Source organism: Spodoptera frugiperda, chromosome 1 (assembly GCF_023101765.2).
Source record: "Spodoptera frugiperda isolate SF20-4 chromosome 1, AGI-APGP_CSIRO_Sfru_2.0, whole genome shotgun sequence".
Taxonomy (NCBI): Eukaryota; Metazoa; Arthropoda; class Insecta; order Lepidoptera; family Noctuidae; genus Spodoptera; species Spodoptera frugiperda.
In genome coordinates, this window is record NC_064212.1 from 5,290,817 (window position 1) to 5,316,307 (window position 25,491).

A 25,491-nucleotide genomic window follows, 5' to 3' on the forward strand; every position below is an offset into this window, starting at 1 on the left:
TTTTAACAAAGTGGTTTGAAAAAGTTAGTATAGGAGTCGGGAGTCGTGGTGTTGTGTACAGTGTGGATGCTGGTTTCGTAGCAATTTTTCAAGCGGAAGCACATTGGCTGCGGTCGAGTCGTCGCTACAGTGGTCCTATGAAGCGACCGGACTGCACGCATTGCGGTCTTGTTTTGTTCCTTTTCACTGCATAAAATTGAAAATGCAGCTTAAACAAGAGCAGTTACACTAGTAAATGCTTCTTTTATTTCAGCTTGCCAAGTGAAACCGCATCGTTCGGTCCGATTTCGCACGGCTACTATTGTTTTAAAGATAACAGAGAATTTAATGCTGTCGTTATAAAATGAGGTTTTCTTTTAAAAACAAGTATAGATTTTGAATACAGGAGAGTAACAATTGAAACTTTGTTGATAGTGATGGAGCCGGTCCCGCGCACGCGGCGCAGCGGAGCGGCAGGCGGCGCGCGCACTCGCAGGCCGGAGAGCGCGGCGGGCGCGGCAGCGTAGCGCGGCGCGGTGGCGGGTGCGCGCGCGTCGGCGCCGGCGCATGCACGCCACCGGCCACACGGACCGCTCGGGCGGCGGCGGCGGCGGCGGCTCCTGGCGCCTCCCGCCCGACGAGACCCTACAAGTCGCCGACCCCAAGTCCGCCAAGGAAGAGGTGAGAAAACTTTCACCAACTACTTTCTTTTTTAATTGAATGTACCTAATGTTTTTATAAATCCGCAGTTAATAAGTAAAGCAATATAATATAGTACATGAAATATACAAAAGAGATCAATATCAGTGATACCTTAACAGCGAAGCATCTTTATTACTATTCAGATGAACAATTTATTGATGCCGTGCGAATGGAAATAAATCAAACGGATTTAAAATTCCAGATTCTTCGAAACAATATTCAATGTTCCGCCAAAGAGAGCAATCGAAGTTATATAGCCTTTGTCGGCGGAATCGCTGTAATATCGCGTCATTGAACCCGACACCTTCCGGCGTCATAAATCAAATCCCGAGTTCTTCGCCTATTTTTAGCGAGTCTCGAGATTGTTGACGATGTCATTTTCCTTTGCCACACCCCCGCCTCCTTTTCGACGATTCTTTAACGGAACAAATATTTTCCAGGACTTATACCAAGGAGATGGCCACAACTGGCGGAGCATCATATTTTCTTTGATGGTCATCAGTTTTGTCATAGCCGGTATTGTCACAGCTATCTATCTATTAGGGTGAGTCTATTGTTCTTGCTCCACTTAAACTTGGTTATTAAAAAACACTTTGATAACTCTTTAATGAATGACTAAAGTACGAACAAGTTGGCGATGCAAACTTTGATAAGTTTTGTTGAGAAGAAAGTTAATTCTGCCTTTGTCGCTTGAGAAGCTGAGAAAGTCGGAGCCATGTTGGGGAGATTAAAATATGTGAATTAATGTGAAACAGGTATGTGGACGAGTTGTTGTACTGGTCGGGTCGTCGTATGCGCCTGGACGAGTTCCTGCACGGGGACCTGACGGGCGAGCGCCTGCCGACCACGTGGGTGAGCTCGCACCAGCTCGTGTACCAAGCAGACGACGGCGGCCTGCTGGCGCTCGACACCTTCAACAATTCACTCACTGTTCTCGTCACCAATCACACACTAGTGAGTACAGTGTCTTCTAATAAATGTCAATGTTATAATTCCTCTATTGTTATCGAATTCCTACATTCATTTACATACATAAAAACGACCTTTTTTCCCCTGCACTCGTGTTAGTATCCAAGTTTTGTAAGTGCGGACGGTATTACTTCGATGCTCTTTACTATAAAATTTATGGCGACATCCCCGATTCTCCATAATGGCGTTATTATGCTGCGGGTAGCGGGCTTCAGGGAATGAAAATTTGAGTATGCCGCCGACTTTAAAGAGGATATTTCGCATTATGGAGGAATGAAGACATTTACGAGTATTACTGAAGTAAAAAGAAGTAAAATGTGAATTTATCAGTTTAGCAGTGTTTTCTCACGACCTTTTCTCGTGTGGTGTAGTTATGAAGTCGGTGCGCGGTCCGCACGCTCTATTATTACATCAACGTCTGGTCTCTAAAAGCTTCGCTCGGACCGCACTATGGCCGCGCCACCTCGCCCCTTGTCCGCAAAGTATATTTCACGATAACTCCGAGAGGTTTACACAGCGACGAGTGCGACTTTTGTCTTACTTAAAACAAGTTAATTAATTTCTTTGACACGTTTTTGTTCCTTGAAAGCTACCTAATTAGTAACTAACGACCTTCACAATTTGATCACAGAGGCAGCTAAATGTGCGAGGCTACCAGTGTTCTCCGAACTTGCGTTACGTGCTCTTCCAACACAATATCAAGGAGGTAGGTAGCCACACAGCATTAAAAAGCTTTTAATAGTTTTTCTGCTACAATATAAACAAGCCGGTCATTACGCAGTCGGCATCTCACTCGTACATTGTTATTTACCATTTTATTATTTCGCAGGTTTACCGACGGACGTTTACTGCGCACTACACCGTTTATGACGTCACAAATGAGTGAGTAGCTTTTGATATTTGATGCTTGAACGTCCTAAAGGTCTCAGTTAAAGTCGCCCCGAAGTTTCCGTAATTAAATTTCCGACTGAAAATTAAATTTCGCGTCCCAAATTGGTTTTCAGCCACCGCACCTTCGAAGAGTGGCGTTTGTTTGGCATATCAGAGGACGCTCAGTCCTTCATTTTGACGAGTACATTGTATTTTAGCTTGGAAATTATACGTAGAATCGAATTATTGCATAAATGGCGTCGGTGCCGCGTTTAGTAAGTATAACAAATGTGTGGGACGCGCTAGGCGTGCCTCTGTCTCCTCTAGGAACTGAAAGAATATAAAATATCTGCACGACTTCAATTTGTTCTCTTCACACATTCATATGTTTCGACTGGAATTCCAATGTGGGTAACCTACTTGCAACATCTCATTCTTATGTGGTTCCTTATTGGATTATTTAATTTAGAGAAAATGAGAATACACGTAGGCATCTGCGCGTACTATTGAAAACATATTTATTATGAACTTAACTCTTATTTTCTATTTGGAATGAGTCTATGAAATATCCAACTCGATAGCTACAAAGAGAGAGTGACTGGAAAACAATTTAAAACTCATATTTCATGCGACATTACCTCAAAAAAAGTTTTGAAAGCGTATCCGCGGGCGACTAGCTTTAAAAGCCGATATTAAAGAGTCTCTCCAGTTTGTTTTCTCATTTAAATCATATCTCTTTTGTGAATTTTTCTTTCGCCGGTCGTCTCCTGAGTGAAGAAATCGATTCAACGATAGCTACGTGAATACGATTTCCAATTTATTTCAAAATTTGCGAGTGGAATTTTAATGCGGTAGGGGGTGGTAGGATTTCTGTTGGGGAGTACTTCACTGTTTCCAATGACCGTCTAGATTAATGCAGCTCTGAGGTTTTAAGACACATATAAAACCTAAGTTTAATTGCTTTAGTTTTCTTTACGAAATAACCTTTCCTTGTTATATTTTTACCCCGCAGCACCTGTTGCCGCATCTCGTGTGGCACTGAATTCATACAATAACGACGCCAGACGTTCACACCACTTGTCGTGTCGTTTACTTTGTATGTTTTCGATTTTGTTTTTGTATGAAACCATATTTGGTGTTATTTTTATTTTAATTAAACTTTTGTGACGCCATTTCTTATAAGAATGAATTTAAACCTATCACTATAATTATCATTTTTGATTACCTAATTTTATAGAATTATGGGTTAGGGTCTATTAGGTCGCTTTTTATTATGATCGTGCATTTATTCTGAAACGCAGACATTACTTTTATAATTTATTGATACTTATAGGTTTTTAATTGAACAAGCAAAACATTTCTTTTACCAGTATCGATTATCACGAAAATCTGTCACATTTAAAGTTATAATAGGGTTAAAAAAGCGTCATTATAGCAATACAATATCCAGTATAATCTAATCAAAGACCCACTTTCACGGGCAAACAATTTGACCGTTTGTAGACGAATTAATCCCGTGAAATACTTGTGAATTCCAGCGTAAATTGTAAGTAGCTATCGTAGGAGAGCTGGCAGCCCGAACGGATTAATTAGTTCGCGTAGAAAATGCGGCGGCAATCAGACCACTTTATCAAGTTAGAAGGTGCCTTCCACCTTCTATATAATGGGATAGTTGTGTCGGAAGGGTCATTATTGTGATTGTAAAATTAAAAGCTGTTATTGACCACTGACTGTAACGCAAACTGTTATTTTATTAATGTTTTTTTTTAAACTATGAGTACGTGGATTAAGATTTTATTCGCAGCATTTGTGTTGATTCTTGACAAAAATTCTTCTATTAATCATCATAATAACGTATAAAGTTGGAAGCAAGTATCCAATGATTGTGGCAGCGGCCATTTGTCGAAGAACTGACGGCAGTTTGGGTAGACATATTGGAAGAGTAGGTAGGGTATCCTGCAGCAAGGTGATGTGACGAAATCTGCAAAATAACAGAGTAACTAACAGTGGCCGAATGCGAAAGACTAAAGGTCGACCCTAATAAGCTCGTGGCGTGTTGTTTTTAGAGAAGATATCCAGCAATGGACGAAACCGGGCTGATAATGTTGATCTACAATTGAATATATCGTTGCAGCCACCACATCCCGCTGTTTGGCGAGGGCCAGCGCAGTTGGGAGTGGCAGCACGCGGCCTGGCTGGGCGGCGACGGGGCCCTGCTGCTGGCGGCCGACAACGAGGTGCTGGCGCGGCCCGGGCCCCCCGCGCGCCGGGCCCCGCTACTGCGCCTCACCACCGACGCCTCCCCCGGCGCTGTTTACAATGGCGTCTCCGACTTTCTTTATCAAGGTCAGTTTGAATTTGTGATTAGATTTTTGAACCTGTGCTTAATTCTGTCGTTAAAAATGAGAGACAAGATAATATAATAAGTTGAACTCGAACTGTCCCTGAAAACATAAATTATTTGCCTACAATTCATTTCTCACTTTGTGTGCCTAACTTATAAGACGACCACCGAGCTGTTTTGTCTTCTTTTTTAACTTTAACACCTTTTTATGTTCTAATTTAAGAAACGCCCATTTCATGAATATACAATGTACTAAACAGAGGAGGTGACGAAAACGGCATCAGCGACGTGGGGTTCGTCGGACGGTACGTTGGTGCTGTACGTGCAGTACGACGACCGCGCCGTGTCGGAGCTGCGGCTGCCGCGCATCGCCGACAGCCTGGCCGGCGCCGGCGCCGCCCGGGCCGGCTTCCTGCAGATGCCCACCAACAACGCCTCCGCACACACTGTCTTCCCCGACCAAGTCACTGTCAGATATCCCACGGTATGAATTAACACTTGACATTTTTGTGTATTAGGCATGATCTGGTATTCTGATCTGTAGGTGAGAAATACAAACATCTTTATAACCCTTACAATGTGAATTACACCTTTTTTGAACCGGTTTCCACTTGGAGTAATGGTTATAATTGAATGAACTGTAATGTCCACAGCCTGGCAGTGCGATACCAAAGGTAAAGTTATGGATAGTAAGTGTTCAAAACGTGACCTCACCGCCAAGATGGGAAGTGAGGCCTCCAAGTACGTTAGATGGAATGTAAGTACTCTACTTCTAAAGCAATTATAATATTCCGCTTAGTTTCGTTGGTTTCCTAATGTCGTTTCATGTTTCAGGGAATATTATCTCATATCAGCCCAGTGGGTGGGCAAAGACAATTCTCATGTAGGTGTAGTGTGGATGAATCGAGCGCAAAACCTTACAGTTTATAGCAGTTGTTATGCTCCTAACTGGACTTGCACTGAGGTAAGACAGTGCTAAATATTTCCTGATAAATAATAATCCAATATTTTACGATGATTTCTAAACATTTTGCCTATTTCAGACGCACTCAGAAAAAGCGACAGAGGAGCCTTGGTTAGAGGTGCACCAGCAGCCTGTGTACTCGGAGGACGGCAGTGCGTTCCTCCTCCTCGCGGCCGTGCAGGAGGGAGGGGGGCAGTACTACACACACATCAAGCACGTCGACGTACTGAGGCAACGCATGGCTGTCCTCTCGCACGGGAAGGTCGAGGTCGCCGAGATCCTGGCATGGGACCAGGAAAACCATTTAGTTTATTATTTAGGTAATTTCATTTCTTACATTACTTAACTCCATTTAAAACACTTTATGAACTTTGTTTTTTATTTATTTAAAGGTTTAGACAAAGAAACGATAGCCATACATAGACTGCATCCAGATTTGGTGAAGGAAGCAAATCAAATTAAGTATTTAGATTGAGTGCAGTTGAGTGTTATTTTGTCAACTAGGTCAGTGCACTAACCACAGTCCTCGTCATGTTGGCCTCGTATTAACTTTACATGTCCCTTCATAGCGTTTTGGTTCGGAGAATTGTGTGTGGTTTGATAACGATAATTTAAGGAGTGTGTGTGGAGATGTTGAGTGTGCGTTGTACGGAACAGGCAGCGCAGACCGGCCGGGGCAGCGGCAGGTGTACGTGGTGCGGGACCCGAGCTACGGCGGCGGCAGTAACTCGGTGAAGGCGCGCGCGGAGCGGGAGGAGCCGCGCTGCCTGACGTGCGAGCTGGCGGTGTGGCCGGCGCGGCTGCACTACGCCAACTGCTCGTGGTGGCGCGCCACGTTCTCGCCGGCGCGCGCGCGCCTCGGCATCACGCACTACGTGCTGGAGTGCGCCGGCCCCGGCCCGCCGCTGGCCGGCCTGCACGACGCGCGCACGCACAAGCTAGAGAGGATATTGTATGACACGAGGCCTTATAGGTGAGCATACATTTACAAACACTTCTAGGTCGAATCTGTTTAACAATAGAGCAACCGTTATTATATAGTCAAAGTAAGATAGTAAGCACTTTAGATTTGCTTACGGTAGCTGAACGTTCTTATCTGAGGAACTCATACCTAGTCCCTCATATTTTTTGTATTAGGTACTTGTCAAGATATTGCAGAAGTAGACGTTTATCAAAATTAATTTTCGTATAATAATTTTCCAGATCAGTACGACTGCGCGAGTTGGCTCTGCCGACGCGGCGGTCATTCGAAGTAGCATTAGGCAGTGGCTCCAAGGCGAGAGTGCAGCTGCTACTGCCGCCATCTTGGAGGGAGGAGCTCAGGGACGCTGCCTTTCCCGTGCTTGTTCATGTGTAAGTACTTTATACTTCATTTTATCGTGTCTAAACACAGATATTTTAGCCATGCCCATTCTTATATCCTCTCCTCCTATATGTATAAACGCGATTAATTCAAAAGCTAATCATTTTACGGTTTTCGTCAACATTATGTATAGTGCGATTTCTGAAGAAGACTAGTGTGCCTGCAAATATAAACTTCTGTTCGTCTATATTATGTTGTATAACAATTTAATTAAGATTTGTAATTTACTAAACAGTCTCCCAAGTAGGCATTGCGCCAAGTTCCCGTCTAATCCCAACTGAGACTGCGACATAATAAGTCAAAACTGTTCATGTTCTGCAGCGGGTGCAGTATCTTCAAACTTAACTTGCCAAATATAATGTTCTGCTATTAGGCCTTCGTAATTAACAAGACTTCTTGCCAAATATCCTTGCAAGTAGGCCAACGTTACATAAAGTCTTACTTATTAGTTAACTCTTGGGGGTGCCAAGTAAAAGTCCTTTTTGGCAAGTCAGATTTTTGTCTGCATTTTGTTTTATAGACTGGGAACAATTCCTTTATGAAAGAAACTATTTTCATCATCAATAGCCAATGACGGTCCACTGATGGACTATACACAAACTTGACCGGTATTTTGGAAATCGCAGCTCAAATGTTTTAGGTCCGGTCTCTGCCAAATGTTTCTTTATTTTTAGTCGGCTCTTATGATACTCGCTAAATGAGTAGGGATGGTCAGAAATACACACGGCACTTTTCAAGAACTATTATTTATCTAACGCTGCTAATGCTGGTGATTCGGTGCTGATGTGATGATGTTTTCCAATTGCAGAGACGGCAGGCCGGGTAGCCAGCAGGTGACGGAGGAGTTCCTGGTGGACTGGGGCTCGTACATGTCATCACGTAACGACGTGGTGTATGTTAAGTTGGACGTGGCGGGCGCGCGGGGACTGCCGCGGGCGCTGCTGCGAGGCAGGCTGGGGGGAGTGGAAGTCGCTGACCAGTTGGCTGTTATTAGGTAAGAACCTAATTTATCCTAATTTAATTTCTAGATGATAATTATAATTAGGAGTCTAATGTAAGTGCAACATAATTCAGAACAATTGGAATTTATCTTTGTTTAAAATATATTGATTCTGTTCCTAATTATAACTCTTTACATTTCTTTAACAGGAATTATATCTTATAAAAAAGACATTTTCGATAGGACTCTGATATAAGTTTTGTCGATAGGACTCTAATATAAGCTTTGCTAGTGTAGTGCCCCACGAAAACCTATTTTAACGAAAAAACACTACTGGTTGCTATTTTCTAAATTACATTTATTTCATGTTTGCTTCACACAGATGTACGTTTATTTCCAGATATTTATTAGAAACGTTCAAGTTCCTGGACGTGACACGCGTGGCAGTGTGGGGCTGGGGCTACGGCGGCTACGTGACGGCCATGTTGCTGGGCTCCCAGCAGTCCACGCTCAAGTGCGGCATCGCTGTCTCGCCCATCACCGACTGGCTCTATTATAGTGAGTTCATATTTATCATCTACAAAGAGACACATAACCTTTGTTACATTCCACAAGACTTCATTTGCCATTTCTACCCATGGGTACCTATATGGGTATCATATATGGGTATTTTTAAACTTTAACCACAAAACTTAACCCGATTTATAAAACCTTGGCATTTTTATGAAGCCCCTGGTTTCCCTAATCCCCAATCCCGAACCCCGATCTCGGAACTCTGATCCGTAAATCACAAACCCCGAATTCCCTATCCCCGAATCCCGATCCCAGAACGCCGGATCACCGAATTCTGATCCCTCTGAAACACCGTCACGGTAAATTACTGTCACAGAATGAAGTTTTAAACGTCTTAATTTACTAGATAAATAGTATCTATCCTATAAAACCCAAAATACTCGTACAAATATGTAAATAAGTACTTACTTGGCATTTGCAGACGCAGCATTCACGGAGCGTATCCTCGGCCAGCCGTCGGTGAACTACAAGGGCTACGTGGAGGCGGACGCGTCGCAGCGCGCGCACCACGTGCCGGCGCACGCGCTGTACCTGGTGCACGGGCTGGCCGACGTGTCCGCGCCCTACCCGCACGCGCTGCAGCTGGCGCGCGCGCTCACCGACGCCGGCGTGCTGTTCCGATACCAGGTACTTGGATAATCCGCTATCGTTTTATCTGCATGATGTTCATCATGAGATAGGGGGTTAAAGAACAGGGTCGGTGATCCGTCTGCTCGTTTGCTGATTTTTTACCATCAAAGAGAATGGTGATGGTAATCAACGACACCCATGGACACCTGCAAAAATAGATGTGCAAAAATTGGCAGATATTTCAGCACGAATGGATAGGTTCAACCATTGTTTCACTCTGGTTTTGAAATCCCTGCGGTCAAGCTAACCCATTCATGCTAAAGCATACCCCATCTAAAATAGAGCAACATGACAAAAATAGATAAATCGAATTCCTCCAAATTACAAAAAAGTTTTAATCATTAAAACTTGGCTTTATTCCAGGCGTACGCCGACGAGGGTCACGACCTGAAGGGCGTGATCGAGCACGTGTACCGGTCCATGGAGGACTATCTCCGCGAGTGCCTCTCCCTCGACCCCGAGGACACCAAGCTGCCGCCGCCCGACAGATAGACCTCACCTATTGTTATCGTAATACTGTAAATATGTACATGAGACATAGTGCTTTAATCAAATGTGTTCCCCACGGCTCGACGGCCTCTGTCGGCACACCGACCACCTCGTCGCGTGTCAGTGCGAAACCTCTTGTGATTAGTATTAGGTACTTATGAAATTTGTTATGATGAATAAAGTTGCATGAATTGAATTACTAAAAACACTAGTATTAGTGAAATAATTAGGTTGATTTTGTAATAGATAGAAACCAGACGACGGACTACGAAAGTACTTAAGATAAATTCTTCGAATTCAATATTTCCTCATCGAATCCATGATTCAGCTTCAGCACCATTCGGCTATACTATCGTACTGTGTCTTTTGCTAGCTCCTAAGAGCCTAGATAGGGAATAAATTGTAGACAACAAGTCGTAAGATATCAACACATTTTGTAAGCAGACGACGTCTCGGCCAGAGACGCGCGAGGCACACATCGTCGTGACGACTACAACCCGAGCTTGTTCTATTAGGCTTTTACTACTATTTTCTACTGCGCCTTTACTATCAAGCTTTTCTATTTTATCTATTCGTATAGAAGTGTCCACTTGTACTGTACATAACGTGGTATTACACAGTTGTAACAAATTGAACATTTATGTAACCAAAGCTGACTGACAGGAATACAAACTCAATTATTTTAATTGTCGTCGAACATATTTATTAGTTTTGTAATGATACTTTACTTCGATGATTGTTGTTAAACACTTTTAAACTACGAAAAATGAGGAGCTTATCATTTAGGGAAAAATTTACTAGGCCTTTTGAAGTGAACGTTTATGTTACAGATGTTTAAAATGTTATGTTTTATAAAATTATAGCGCTGTTGAAAATACCTCATGCGACAATGTACATAGAATAATTCTAATCATAATAATATGTTATTTGATAGAACGAAACGCGTTTTATAGTGACTTATAATATTTAGAAATGAAGTGACCTTGATCATCCCCTTACCTTAGCTGCTTTGGCTCCATCACATCATCATTTCCTAATCTTCCTAGTCGATAAGAGTGCAGGCAGAGAGGGCCTGTACCAGCCGCGTGACTCGCAGGCCCCGGCCGGCCACTCGCGCCCGATACTTCGTAGTCAGTGGATATCACGTCACTGTGCCACTCAAAACAAAACATTTGAGTATTAAGCTTGTACAAAATAGTCGATAAATTGAGCTAGAAAATTTGCCTTTCTGATAGATATTTCAGTAACGCAGTCTCTGAGTTTGAATCAAGTTGTTTGAAGTTGTGATGTCTATGTATGTACATAGAGGACAGAGGAAGGTAGCGGTGTGACAGCGCGCCGCCCTCGCGCGACTGACGCGAGCGACGCGAACGACGCGAATCGCGTGTCGGCGGGAGGCGGCCGCGTCGACACGTTGTTGTTGATTTCGGTAACTGTGACATAACTAGATAATTCATTGTTGTTGTATAGAGATAATAAACGTTTGCCGATATTGTTAAGTGTTATCGGATACCTGCATAGACGCATATCGTACATTCCATGTTTGTGAAGACTGCCAATTTGGTCTAAATTTTACAATCATTGTACTAATTAAATACCTACGATACGTCGATGAGATTAATTTCAATTGCCGTTATGGTCTTAAGGATGCTGTGATTCTTCTATTGCATAATTGTATGTAACGATAAAGGATTAAATTTTATTAAATAATAATTAAAATAATGTCTCCATCTGACATTGCGTAGGGCCTAGTGAAATCGAATTCGTTGTAATTATTAAAAATAATTATCATAAGGTTAATGTTAATTTAGATATTTTGAAAAATTCTTCCATTATAAAATAAACAATATTGCTTTGTTCTCCAGTTATGAAACAAAACATAGACAATATAATACGGGCTACGTGTACGTCACACACATATGAGATTTTATAGTTAGATAAAATACGAGAGAGTTCGGAAACCGGGTGCTTTAAATTTTACATCATGTTGTACGTATTGATTTCATTAGCGAATGTTCTCTAGTTATACACTGCGAGGCGGGCCCGACCGGGCCGCCCGCGCTAAGTAAGAGTACTTCCCATTTCTCATCATTATGAGATATTCAGCGGATAACACCAATTAAATTCATATTATAGTATTTATATAAAGAAACGACAAACTTACCGGGTTGTTACGAAATTTTAGCACAATGATGGATCTAATCGTTTGCACGCCGCTTCACTCCTAACTTTCACTCCTTTCCAGTCTCTAGTCCTTAGTCTTCCAGTACAGCGAAAGCTTCCGTACCTTGTCTTATTCTTGATGCAGGAAAGTAGAAACTATGTGATGACTATGTCAATTATTTCACTTTTCCAACTCTGATCAGCTACGTAATTGTTAATTTCGTTTACTTCTAAAATGTCCTTCGATAAAATCTCTATATAAAATTTAGATTTTCGTCCTAGTTTATCCAGATTCAATGGATGTGGTATAAATGTGAATCAGTAATGCTGTGTTCTTAGGATCCCTGCATTAAACGCTATACTGCACTCCACACGCACATTACATAATATATTTAATCGTATAGGTTGGTAAACAATTATGATTTAAGTGACTACGGACGATAAAGCAGCAGAAACATTCGAAATGCTCGAAGTGACGGTGGTAGCGAGGTTAACATTTGTCAATTTAGCTAAGCAATAAAACAAAGTGAATAATGTAGAGTACACAGTACTGCGTGTGTGTGGAGTGCAGTTGGGATGCAGCGTAGTGTCCGCCTTGTATCTTTAGAGTGCCGCGGATTGCTCCCTTAGCGGTTAGATTGAAGACGAACGATATTGAATACAACACTAATATACTGACAGAAGTGTAGCCTGTTAATTACCCAACGTGTGTGATCTAAGAGATCAGTGGTTTATAAAACAAGCCAGTCCAGTTACGAGCGTGGCATATATGGGATGTTGTATTCAGTAGCGCGCCGTTTGATGGCCCTAGAAATCATCTAAAAATCTACGTTATTGTTAATCAGTGTTATAAATCTTATCGTCTCGTTTAAGAGTTACAGTGTTGTATAGATTGGTACGTTTGATTTGTAAAAATTCTGAGATTATTCTGTTATTATTGTAAAGTTTCTTTGAATAAATAAAATTTTGAAATTTACATAATCGTTCATATTGCAGTTTTATTTATGGCGTTAATTATAGAAATGTGACAATAAACAGTTAGGTACTACTTATCTGGTAAGTCTAGGTGCATACTGCTGGGCGGGTCGCGGTAGTTGCGGGACCACATCTCGACGGAGCGGAAGTACCGCTCGAGGTGCTCGTCCTTGACGTCGACGTCGGCGGCGCTGAGCCGCGCGCTGCACGTGGTGCCGCTGAACGCGCCGTCCGAGTTGCAGTTGGAGCGCGACACGTTGCGCATCAGCTCGTAGTGCGAGAAGTTCATGGACATGAGGGAGGCGTTCTCCGTGCCGGGCCGGAACGTCGAGCTGGAGCACATGTCCATGAACATGTCGGACGCGCCCTGCGCCATGGGGTTCAGTCCTCGGCTCGACGCGAACTCCCCGTTCACCAGCTTGCTCTTCTTCAGTCTACCTAACGCTAAGTCTAAAGATCTCACGGCTTCGTTCACGTTAAAAGACTTCCGTTTCGCTGGTTCGCTCTTGAGTTTCATAGGCGGTGCGGTATTGCAAGATCTCGCTTTATTGATAAACTTCTTATCGTTAGGTTGTTCGCCATTATTTTCCATGGCTATTATCGTAATAATTTAGATATGGCATTGCATTTTACTGTGGTGATTTGTGTAAAACTTGTCAATTTGTACAATTAAATTGTTATCACATTTTTCACGCATTGAAGACTGGTTTTCTTGTCCACAATGTATGCCAAAAATGACAATTATCAAAGAGAAGATAATAGATAACACACTCAACATAAACTTTCAAGCGAAAGAGTACATAATACCTTTTTTAAATAATGTATTACTTACCCACTAGATGGCACTGACTATGTCGGTAGAAACGCCATCTACCCTAATAACTACACACTACGTTCGCGGTCCCCTATCCTGCGACCCCTCATTTTAAACTCGAATGTCAACACAGAACGCAACGCATATTTATAACTTCACTTACAATAGATGGCACTACGATACTTTTAGTACGAGAATAAAGAAAAATATGTCTCTAACATTGTTGTATATCAATGCATTTTCAATCGTAATATATTCTGAACCAAATTACGATTAGGGTAAAAACACAAAATCATTGTCATTTTTTTTACGTGCGGAAATTATTATAGTGAAGTAGGGATAAGGTATAGGGTAGATAGGGCATGTTTTTATTTTTTTCATATACTAAGGTACAAAATAATTAATAAAGAATAATGTATTGTGTACAGTTTACCTATTTTTAACAACCAATGTAGTAGCGATGGTAAGTGTAGCACTATCGTAGCACTCGTAGCAGATTCGTAGCACAGTTTGGTAATTCGTACAATTTACGTAGACGCTTGAATTTTCTATTTTATCTTGTACATATTGAATACAACTTAATTCAGTAAACTACGCAATTAATAAAATTGGAATTTAAATTGAAATAAATGGAATTCAAATAACTTCATTTGTAGACCTAAACATGTTACAAGAGATGTTACAAGATTTATGTTGACCAGCCAGCCATATATCACGATAACTCTTTTAGTTACTAGTTCACTACATTGAAATAAAGTACAAATTTATCTAATTTTAATCGTGTAATTTATCATTATCCTAAGTAAATGCCCTGTATAATCTTAGCAGGTAAGTACGCGTCACAGAGGGCGGCCGCGGTGGGCGCTAGCGCTTCTATCTCCGCCTTGGTGCCGCTAGATAGCATCACTGTCAACTCTTCTTTAATACAAGCCCCTGGAATTATACGCTTTGTTGGGAAAAATGGAATAACATGATTTCTGATCTATTTTAAGGGCGATTTTTATAAATTTTCGTAGATTTTGTAAATAATATTTAACGTAGTTAACCTACATTAAATGTAGATCGTGTAGCTACGGTATCTTTTTATTTTGAGGTGATATTTTTTAAATTACCGAATGAATTATTGGACAATTGAAATTGAATAATCGTACGCTAAATTAAGTTTTTGAGATTAGCGTGTTTAAGCAAATAATCTCTTCGGCTATACATAGTATACCAAAATTACGTCCTTAATCCTTAATACAAAATAAACACAAACAGATGTCCATCAAAATAATATCTCAAAAAAAAAGCACTTACCAGCTTGACTATTATTCAAATACGGTCTCTTGAGCAGATTCACAATTTTCCTCTTGTCCAGCTCAGTGAGTGGCAGCCTTGCTTCAGTAGGAGCCAGGGTCATGACGTCACTGTGACGAGCTCCTAACATCACCAGGGAACTGCACGCTAGCGATGATGAGAGGTGGGATTGACTCTGTAGATTAATAAAACAGGTTTTTGAATAATATAACTACTGTAGAGAATGAGTGAAATTCAGTGTTATTTAAGTTTATTTAATAGTAGATCTTTAATAAGGTAGGCGACTCATTTTTATTTTAATGTCCGTCTGATAAATTATTTCTTACGCATAGTTTTATGGTTGGTATCCTAAGACGTATAGTCGTATAGTCTTAGGATACGGACCGAAGAAATGAACCGTCATATCTAACGTAGGTAACATGCTTACAAAACGCGGCATTGATTGTGAAAAGTTAACTGCACGGTTGACGCGGTGGCTGGACAAGTGGCTGTCGAGCAACGTGTAGCTGGTGTAACAAAACCAGCATAAAGACTGATGAATAAATAAACCTACGTAATACTTACTAATGATCCATATTTATAAGTGAGGAATATTTCATATCCATGAGGATCTGCGTCGACCAGTGCAAGCGCACGGAGCCTCAACTCAGAACACAGGCGATTTAGCAACTGTCGCGTACAAACGTCAGGGTATCCTTTTCCCTGGAAACAATTCGTTTGGTATGAATCAACATCAGCATCATTCGCCTAATAGCAGTCCGCTGCTGGTTTACGAAATTCCTTTAAATTATTCAGTGAATGTTGCTACCACATCTTTGTCAAAAGTACAGTACCTTAATAGGTTCTCACGACACCCTCGGGAAAAGCGGGGGTGCTAGGAATTGTATTAGGCAGGATGGCACTATGGCAAACCCTCTTATGTAGAGAAGGCCCATATTCCCTCAGTGGATCGTCATGGGTTGTCGATGTTGATGTTTGTTAAACAACGTCACAAATCCAATCGGAATATACTTAAATTAGAGCAAACTTAGCCTACAAGTTAATTTATTTTTAGTATAAAATAACTCAATTCACCAATTTTTATCCACCAGTATCGAAAACGAAACGACAACGCGTTCGGCGCTCTGATTGGTTGGTTCATTGGAGCCGGCCAATCACAGCGCCGAACGCGGTCTCGTTTCAATCTCGTTAAACGTAAAGCAAACTCGTAAGGCGCCTGTAGTCGATACTACATAAAGTGAATCACATCATACATTTTGCCAACTGGGGACACCCACATTAAATTCACAGCAGTTGCACTACTAACTAGGGAAATCCACGTATCATTCTTAGTAGCACTCACAACCATTACACAAACAAGACCATAATCTTAAGTTAAAACATAATAAAAATACTACAGCTACGGCCATCAGCTGGCTTTATTATCAATCTAGTTTGACACTAGGGTATAATTGTAAGATTACCTGCAAATCATTGGGTCTGCCTAGGGCTAAACTATCTGGTTTGCTCGTTAAATAAATATACCATGACGGTTATATGCTGAATATATTAAGTCAGTGTCCAATAATTAAGGTGTAGATGATAAAGTATGTGTTTCATACATTGAATACTAATGTGTTTAATGATCGGGTTGTTCTTGTTTTTGAAATAGTAAAAGAGTGTCGCAATTTGTTTGTAAACTTGATTTGGAAAATAAATAGTGAAACTATCAACCGGTCCAGTTGATAATAATTACGGGAATTATATGTTTAGCTATAGACGTGTGGTGGCTGGTATGATGATGATTATATAACAATTACATTTGACTAAAATTCTAGTTCGACTAAAACTGTAGTCTCTGCCTACCTCCGTGGGAGACAGACGTGTGGTTATGTCCGTTTGTAACTATGAGAAACTCTAGCAAAATAATAAACAAACAAATGGTACTGGAGGTTACCGTTATAATAATAACTGGCCCCAATCGAAGTAAGGCTCCTTCATCCAGGAGTTTTTGGAAGATAGCGTCTTTTTCCACCACTAGAATATACTTCGCTGTAGACTGAAACTCTTTGATCCCCACGATATCTTGTGGTATTAGTACACCTATTGAGTTAAAAGTATGTTTATTGCTATTAAATAATGATGGACTTTAAATAGATTCCAAATTGACACTGAAAATGCTGACACTACAATCGTAGCAGATCCTGCTGAAGTTCCGTGCAAATTCTACTGAGATTTTATATTTTTTATTCTTATTGAATTCGTGCGAGAGCCAGTAGCAACTATATCACAACATAGTATAAAACAAAGTCGCTTTCTCTGTCCCTATTTCCTTTTGTATACTTAAATCTTTAAAACTACGCAACGGATTTTGATGCGTTTTTTTAATGGATGGAATTTTTCAAGAGGAAGGTTTACATGTGTAACACTTGCTTAATATATCACCATTGCACCCATTCGAAGGTAGGGCGGGTCTCTAGTAATTATAATATAAAAGTGCACATAATAAGGCCACAAATACTTAAAGCCAGTTACATTAATAAATTCCATATCAATAAATTAATAAATAAATTATGAAGTAGTAAAAAAAACAAACTTAATTTAAGATTCACTTACCACCAGGCGCCATACAATCAACAACACTACCATCTCTAAGATGCAGGGTAAGGGGTCCAGCTATCAGACCTTTAGCCGTGGCCACAATACCCAGGGTCCAGGGAGGAGTCTCCAGCAAGCAGCACACGTCCCTCACTGCTAAGTCCAAGTTACACTGGTTACGGAGCCTCATCACGTTTTGGTAGAACAGCTCGCTATAGACAAAATAAGAAATGATGGTGTCCTCTCTGTTTTTGACAAAGCCATTTTTAAAAAAATAAAAGAAAATATCTTTGATTTTAAAGTATGTTAATGTTACACGATGCATTAGGTACTTCTACTGCTAAGATTCCATTCTATTATACAAGAAAAAAAAATACATTATTGCTAGAAAATTACGCCATTACCCAACAAGAACATTACCTACAGATATTTAGAAAGCAGTGTTAATTCATAATTGCAGAATCATCACATACATCTACCTATCGTTACCTTTATTACAAGAAGACTAGCTACTTCCGCGCGGTTTCACTCGCTCTGCTCGGCTCCTATTGGTCATAGCGTGATGTTTTATAGCCTATAGCCTTCCTCGATATAATAATATGCACTATCCAACACAAAAAGAATTATTCAATTAGGACCAGTAGTTCCGGAGATTAGCGCTTTCAAACAAACAAACAATCAAACAAACTCTTCAGCTTTATAATATTAGTAAGTATAGAAGTATAGATTAACATGGAAAATCTATTAAAGAAATATAAATTCGAATAATTTGCTACTGTTAATAAAGCTAGACTTACCGTCTAGTGACAGTCAGATTCTTGGAAAGTAATTCATGAACCTTTGTTAACACAAACACAATAATATTGAACCTTGTTTTATCATTACCACTGGCATAACAAAGAGTAGTCTTCTTTGCATCGTTAAACGCTTTCAGTGTTACTCTGAAAATTGCACAAATTGAACTAATCTTTACTACCTAATAGACAATATCATCATGTTTCATAATTTATTTAGTGAAAATGCAAGAGAAAATATGCGTAGATATTTAATATGCATGAAGCAAATACAAAGAGGAAATGTCATAACTGGGTTTACATTTTAAGGGGGACGCGAAACGTCTCAAACCACGTCCCGCTCTATTTTCCAATATGCAGCCCCATACTACAATCACATTGCCAAATTGTTCACATTTTAATACGCCTCTTTCTAAGCGCTTATTAATATAACCTACCGTTTACTTGTAATATTATTGGGCAAGGCCCTTTTGTCACACAATTACTTGATCTGCTCTTGATACTTGCTGCATGCTAGGTAGTATTGGCATTGCAACATTTTTTTTACCCGACTGCGCCAGAAGGAGGGTTATGTTTTTCGAGAGTATGTATGTATGTAGGTATGTATGTATGTATGTATGTATAATTGTTTGGCACGCTCTACAGCCTAAACGGCTTGATGGATTTTGGCTTGAGAGGTGTCGTTAGATTCGTATTTACTGTGAGAGTGACACTGGATATATCACCAGTGTCTAGAAAACAGCAACAGCAACAAAACCAGTCTAGAAAACACTCACTGAGTCTTCATATTTAGAATGGTCCCGACTGCTTCAATTTTACGATGACTTTCTTGTTTTAAGGTTTTTTTATTTTCATATTATGAAGAAACGTAGTCGGGTTTATTAGTTTTTTAAATTACTTTAAGAAATCAAAATAAGCTCTAACAAAAACGCTTTAAATACTTAAAACGTTATTATCGGCAATGTGATAATTTTGTTACCGATACCGGTTTAACGGAATTACGGAAAACACGTGTGGATTTCCCTCCATACTTCTGGTTTTCCTAAGATATTTTACATATGAATTTACATACAGTATGCAGGTAAACGCTACACGGTGTGTAATAAACGTATGAGAGATTATAACTATAAATATAATATAGGTAAAGTTCTGCTCTCCCACCTGTCCAAATCATAAACACAATTGCTCCACAGCTTCTGATTTCGTATCACAAGTTTTGGTGTATCTCCACTTTCCGCTCGTTTGTTAATGTCGTCCAATATTTGTTCCACTTTTTTTATAAGCAACCTTCTTTCGTCATTTGTCTCCTTCAAATGGACATGTGGAGGTTTGAGAACACCTGGAGAGATGTATTAGCATGTAATTTATATTGAAGTAGAAGCTCAAATAAAACATTTGCATAGTTTTCACTGATTACCTTTCTCGACTTTTGAACCTTTTAAAAGCTCCTGAACTTCGCCAAAATCTAATTTTCGTTCAGGAAGCGACAATATTTCAACTGCACCCATTAATTTCTTTTGATTAGTACAGAGTTTATCAATAGCAGCGGCAAGCTTCGGATCTTGTTTGAATACAGACTCTGCATTCAACGGCAAATCCTTCGTGAATGCCAACAGCTCCGTATTCATTAAGTCCATCCTAAAAAATGACGTCCCAAACATGCATTGAGTACAAGAATAATTGACAAACAAACCCGATGGAGCTGTATTAATGTAAACCACCGGTAAAAGTGACGATGATCCCTACCTACCTAGTGGCGAGATGTTTATCAACCGCAAACAATAACAGCGTCACAAAACGGAGCTCGTAAAAGGGCCACGAGACAATAGGGCAGCTCCTCAAGTGTTTTTATAGCGAAGTCGAGCGAACAAGCGAACGGGACGAAATCATCGTCGGTGGCGCATCCGACTTGCACTCACTGAAAAAATGACACAATAGATTTAATCGAGAGATAGTTGAGGCAGGCGTCTCGAGGAGCAGATGACACGCCGTGACGACCTCACAAAGGGCGTGAAATGACGTCATAATAGCCTCGAATTATCGCCCCCTCTTGTCTCAGGGCAAATATTTAACAGCAGTCGCGTTTTTGTCCTCCTTCTTCGGCAGGAATCATAAATAACAGGGTTACGGCAGACAAATGATGCAGACCGTTACCGCAACGCTTTGTTACACGGTGACATATTGCAACGACCTGATGTTTATGTCTTATTATGGATTCCGAAGTGAGTTATGTTCGCTGATGGAGTTCTTGGTAAGTGGCAAGTTTGTGGGCCACTTCCAATAGTGCACCTGATGCGATCGGTATCTATTATGTTGATTGACAATTTATTTTTGATATTAATGTTTTTTACAAATCTATATGGGAATTCGTGGAAATATAAATATCGCGTATTCATCATAACTTATTTCACAAAGCACTCAAAGATTGCCTCAAACTTGTAACACAACGACAACCACTTAAGTTCGCCCTAGGGTCTTCCTAGCCATTTTAATTAGGTACTTGAGGTGTGAGAAAGTAACTACTAAAAACATTTCCCATTGGCTCCCCGAGGCGCGTCGATAGCATCAGCGGGTGACAGCCCGCACAAATACCATACAAATTGCTCGATAGCTCCTTCAAATTGATTGTTGCAATTATTCGGCGAACCCTTTCGCGACGCGGCGACTGCGCCTGCGACCACGGGGAGGTGAGAACGCACTTATCTATCATCTCGATCGCTAGACGAACGACCCAACTCTTTGACAACGGTGTGAAGTAACAAGCCACTAGATCCGCAGTTGGGAGCAATCGGGAGGTCGCCGGTTGTTCGCCATTCTTTTATTAGATCCTTTCGTTTGATAGACGCTGATAAAGCGCCGTTTCTCATTATGATTTACAGTTTACACGCGAGTGTTTAACGATATTTTTTATCATTAAAATCTTTGCAGCTTTAAGGGTTGACATATTAATATAATGGCAAATAAATTATTTTAAGGAATAGAGGTATATTGATCTCATGAAAAAGTGATCGATACATGGGTGACATTTTCCTGAATGACACTAACTAAACTTAGTACATTTCCCGATTTTATGTAACAGTACTCAAATTCAAGTGCAAAAATATCCAACAGTATGTCATTCGACTATTACAAACTTCCCACAAACGCGACCTCTCGTGCGGTCATCGGAGCGGCAGTAAAGGCAGCAGTTATAAAAATAGGTAACAGTGTTGTTGCATTGTATGGGCACGAGTGGCCGACGCTAGGAGCCACGGGGCGCCTGCCCACAATGGACCACCATCGCGGTATCTCCACGCACGATACGTTGCCGCCTAATTGACTGCTCAAACGCTATTTTAATACATTGTTATTGAATGCCGATTTGTATATTGGGATCTCATGATCGGAAGCTGTTTTATAATAGCTGGTGATCTTATCGGGATCGAAAGAAATTTATATGGTGTATGTGAACATTTTATTGTTATGGGTTTTTCTTTTTAACAATTTTGGCAATCAAGTTTTAATAGTGAAACTTTCTAATAATGTAATAGAAGATCGTTTGTTTTCGTAGACTTTTTAAAAGAATAGATCGGCTAACGAGCAGGTAAATCACCTGATGGTAAGACTAGAGAACCAGCAACGGCAGTTCCAGAAGGATTGAGGATTGATTGGAGAAGGATTGGACCTCCGCTAACCTCCCTGACGTGTCGAAACACAACGCAATTGAACGCAATACAATAACAAAATACGCGAATATCTTTAAAACAATTGGTTACTCCTAACATTAGTATTAGTACCCACATTCCCACACGCGATATGTTAGCAACGCAACAGTTTCTCATACTGAAGTGGCTACTTACGCTTTGTTCTCGAAACAATGTTCACAATAGCCACAATTGCTCACAAGTTATAGAAATACGTCTCCAGCATTATTCTGGGACTGAAGAGTTTATAAAACTAGGGGCTTATTTAATTCATTGTTAATTATTTGGTTTGTAAGCGATCGCCGTATACTTTCGATGCTCAATTGTACCGGTATTAAAAGAAACAATTAATTGAACTATAGGCTGGAAATTGCACACTCGGGAATTGTTATTTTGCTAAATACTGAGATGCAGTAACAGAGTATGTGACACATGGGGGTAGGTGACTAGAATGATGGCTGAATGTAACGTAACTGTACCCTTAGTACGAGTTTGCTTTACGTTAAACGAAAACGAAACAACAGCGCGTTCGGCGCTCTGATTGACCAGTGCGAATTAACCAACCAATTAGGGCGCCGAACGTGCTTTCGTTAAACGTAAAACCAACTAATAGTAACTTACTATTAATTTGTTTGTTTACGACAATGCAGATTTGATGTTATTAGAAACATTAATGGATACTAGTGGTCGCCTAGTGGTTGAAATTCAACCATATACGATTTAACTTACAATACCACTTAACATACGTTCAAGGATAATTTTTATTTAACTCAAACTCAAACAAACTCTTTTTATAAAACTCTATTCATATGAGACGTCAATATCATCGCAATGTTTATCGATTTTGACGTTTTGTCAAAAACGATCAGATACTATGCATGGTAGTGTGTGTAATGTTTTATTTATTAATTTAATGTACATTATAGGCATTATTTTTGAAAAATATTAGCGTCCTGCACTTCTCCTACACATAAACTATAAGTGTACCAAATTTTATGCTCCTACGTCCGCGCAATTTCCGTAAAAAGCGGTCCAAAGTTTTTGCATCACGTATTAATATATAGATATACCAAAGTAAATATAAAAAATATAGTTTAAGTAAGTACATATCGTACACACACAAGAAAAATATCCTCTTGTCCATCAAACCCGCAATTTTTAAAAACAATATTTTCAACTAGATTATATTTAAAATCATGCATAATAAACATTGGCCCATACATCCCCGTCGTCGGCTTGAAGTGGCGTCCCGTGGCGCGCCAATATTGTAGCTCCTGTTTCGTTCCCACCCCACTCCAGCAGTCCTCCCCGGACATTTACATACGACAAAGCGACTGTCACACATTAAACTGTATAATTACAATACATTAGATTTATAGGCGAAAAACAATAGCCCTCAAGTGCATTCAACCCTTTTTTTAAAACAAACGTTGTAGCGACGAAACGTTAAGCTCATTTAGAGGGTAATTAATATGAAAGTTCTCATAATCCCCGGCAATTAAAAACGCTTTTATAATTTAATCTATGAAAAAAAAACAATGGAGCGACCTTTATTTATCTGTTTGTTGTCTCTGGTTGATTTATATTGTGATGTTTTAATTTTTGATTTCCCAGCGATTTGCGATGTTTCAGAAATAAAATTAAATTGGATGCTACTAAAACTGCTTATAAGGACATAACATTAATTATGTAGGTTGTTAGGTACATGTGTATACATTGCAAAACATGACTATCTTCGATAACGAATGAATCGATGACACACGAGATTACATCTTTATTCAAATTGCACGTTCTGTTTCCCTACATAGGCACACACAATCCAAATAAAAAACACAAAAAAATTCATCTTTAAACAGACATTGTCACTTTTATAAGGAAAACTCGATATTTATTGCTTTTCAATTCTAATGCGATTGAGATTCTGCGTGTGCGGCATTAGAAGTCGCGAGCAGGTGTCACCGCAGCTGCGTTCCCAGGCTACAAACTAAATCTAGACTTTTCTACTACATCCTAGTTCAATACACTGCACACAGTATACTAATACTCATTACTTGTCTTTTTATAACAGGCTAAGCAACTAGTTCCAACCTGAACGTGATAACTTTTTGATTCAAAGCCTCATGATAAACACATGTCATGTCGTAAGTCCAACTTAATTAAATAATTAAATGCTACTTACTTACCAATTTATAGTCTTACTTGTAGATAACCAGCGTCTAATGATTTCACAACACGCACAATTAAGTAGTTAAATTACGATAACTATCTAGATTATTCTTTGCTAACAATCAATCACCACACTTCTGTCTGAAGTTAAAAAATAAAAGTAAGTCAACTTTTTTTTATTTCGCGCCAAAATTATATTATTTTAATATATATTTTTTATTTATCCGCCAATAAAATAAAATATCGAATGGTATTCTCGTCAATCGAGCGAATATTCTTAATTCAAAAAAATACACGCCGCATAAATAAAATCTATTTTTTATTTCAATAAAATAAAAAATACTTATCTAATAAATTAAATAATGTTCCATGAAATGTTTTGATAAACATTGCTTGTTTATTTTTGTTTATTAACATTTAACAAATTGCAATACCGGCAGTGACAAGTTCAACCACCCACAAAGCTTATGTATTTATCGACGTATTGCGATGTCCCCAACAAGATGATATCGGCACAGCTGTCGCTGCCACGTGCAACCGTGCATCCCAGGTATTGACATTAATGCTTTGAAAGCAATTTAAACTGAGGTTATGGTAATAAAAAGGGTTTTTGTTCGCAATCCAATTAATTAGACAGAATAATCATCGTGTTGTACGTAGGTATGTATGTGTACGTAAATATTTACGTATTTATAGTAGTTTTAGCGATCTCCGTAACTTCTTTTGCAGTCATATTTTGCTTCACACGTTTCTTTTAGTCGCACATTTACATGAGTAAATACTTATTTTTAAAATGGTTACAGAAATATCTTTTCCAAATTAGGTAGTTAAAGTGGTTTAAAGCTGTGCAAAATATTAAAATTGGAACACAAAGATATGACTAAAAAGCAGATTTTTAATAAAAAAACCGCACTTTAAATTAATTAAGCGTTTTAAAATTAATTATTTATTTATTTTTAATCTAAGAATATTCGCTCATTGATCGAGAATAACAGCAGATTATTTTATTTTATTCGTGATCTATGGTTGTTATTGAAAAAAAAAATGCGTCTATAGTCTATGGAATCGAACACAAATTCGAATGATTTGAACAGAATTCCTCTATTGAATTCCTCCGCAAATACATCTTTGCCTTTCCATAAGAACAACAATCACAATGTTTACGCTGTCTATAAGCCAATACGAGCACTTATAGGA

General features: G+C 39.6%; 3 protein-coding genes across 5 annotated transcripts in view; 1 reads left to right on the top strand and 2 right to left on the bottom strand.

Annotated features, from left to right (window-relative positions):
- Positions 1 to 12,974, top strand: part of LOC118273661 (inactive dipeptidyl peptidase 10) — a 123,799-nt gene extending 110,825 nt beyond the window's left edge. For all 3 annotated transcript variants that reach the window (XM_050693688.1, XM_050693660.1, XM_050693629.1), the window contains 16 exons: positions 415 to 660; positions 1,122 to 1,225; positions 1,437 to 1,635; positions 2,282 to 2,356; positions 2,480 to 2,532; positions 4,655 to 4,866; positions 5,125 to 5,348; positions 5,518 to 5,621; positions 5,699 to 5,828; positions 5,908 to 6,148; positions 6,486 to 6,801; positions 7,032 to 7,181; positions 8,000 to 8,185; positions 8,532 to 8,689; positions 9,126 to 9,331; positions 9,698 to 12,974. In XM_050693688.1, the coding sequence (XP_050549645.1) occupies positions 547 to 660; positions 1,122 to 1,225; positions 1,437 to 1,635; positions 2,282 to 2,356; positions 2,480 to 2,532; positions 4,655 to 4,866; positions 5,125 to 5,348; positions 5,518 to 5,621; positions 5,699 to 5,828; positions 5,908 to 6,148; positions 6,486 to 6,801; positions 7,032 to 7,181; positions 8,000 to 8,185; positions 8,532 to 8,689; positions 9,126 to 9,331; positions 9,698 to 9,826 (2,601 nt within the window). In that variant the 5' untranslated portion in view covers positions 415 to 546 and the 3' untranslated portion in view covers positions 9,827 to 12,974. The remainder of the gene's footprint in view (positions 1 to 414; positions 661 to 1,121; positions 1,226 to 1,436; positions 1,636 to 2,281; positions 2,357 to 2,479; positions 2,533 to 4,654; positions 4,867 to 5,124; positions 5,349 to 5,517; positions 5,622 to 5,698; positions 5,829 to 5,907; positions 6,149 to 6,485; positions 6,802 to 7,031; positions 7,182 to 7,999; positions 8,186 to 8,531; positions 8,690 to 9,125; positions 9,332 to 9,697) is intronic.
- LOC126910816 (uncharacterized) lies at positions 12,959 to 13,719 on the bottom strand. The gene has a single exon (XM_050694571.1). It carries the CDS (start codon positions 13,551 to 13,553, stop codon positions 13,032 to 13,034), a length of 522 nt encoding a protein of 173 aa, XP_050550528.1. The 5' UTR covers positions 13,554 to 13,719; the 3' UTR covers positions 12,959 to 13,031.
- Positions 13,720 to 14,548: 829 nt separating this feature from the next.
- Positions 14,549 to 24,434, bottom strand: LOC118273668 (meiotic recombination protein SPO11). Its single transcript, XM_050694611.1, has 10 exons — positions 24,312 to 24,434; positions 20,196 to 20,363; positions 19,863 to 20,083; positions 19,607 to 19,784; positions 18,449 to 18,592; positions 17,670 to 17,863; positions 17,011 to 17,156; positions 15,639 to 15,776; positions 15,075 to 15,249; positions 14,549 to 14,708 (listed from the first exon to the last, which is right to left on the bottom strand). Exons 3-10 carry the CDS (start codon positions 20,080 to 20,082, stop codon positions 14,569 to 14,571), a joined length of 1,335 nt encoding a protein of 444 aa, XP_050550568.1. The 5' UTR covers position 20,083; positions 20,196 to 20,363; positions 24,312 to 24,434; the 3' UTR covers positions 14,549 to 14,568.
- Between the last annotated feature and the right edge of the window lie 1,057 nt (positions 24,435 to 25,491).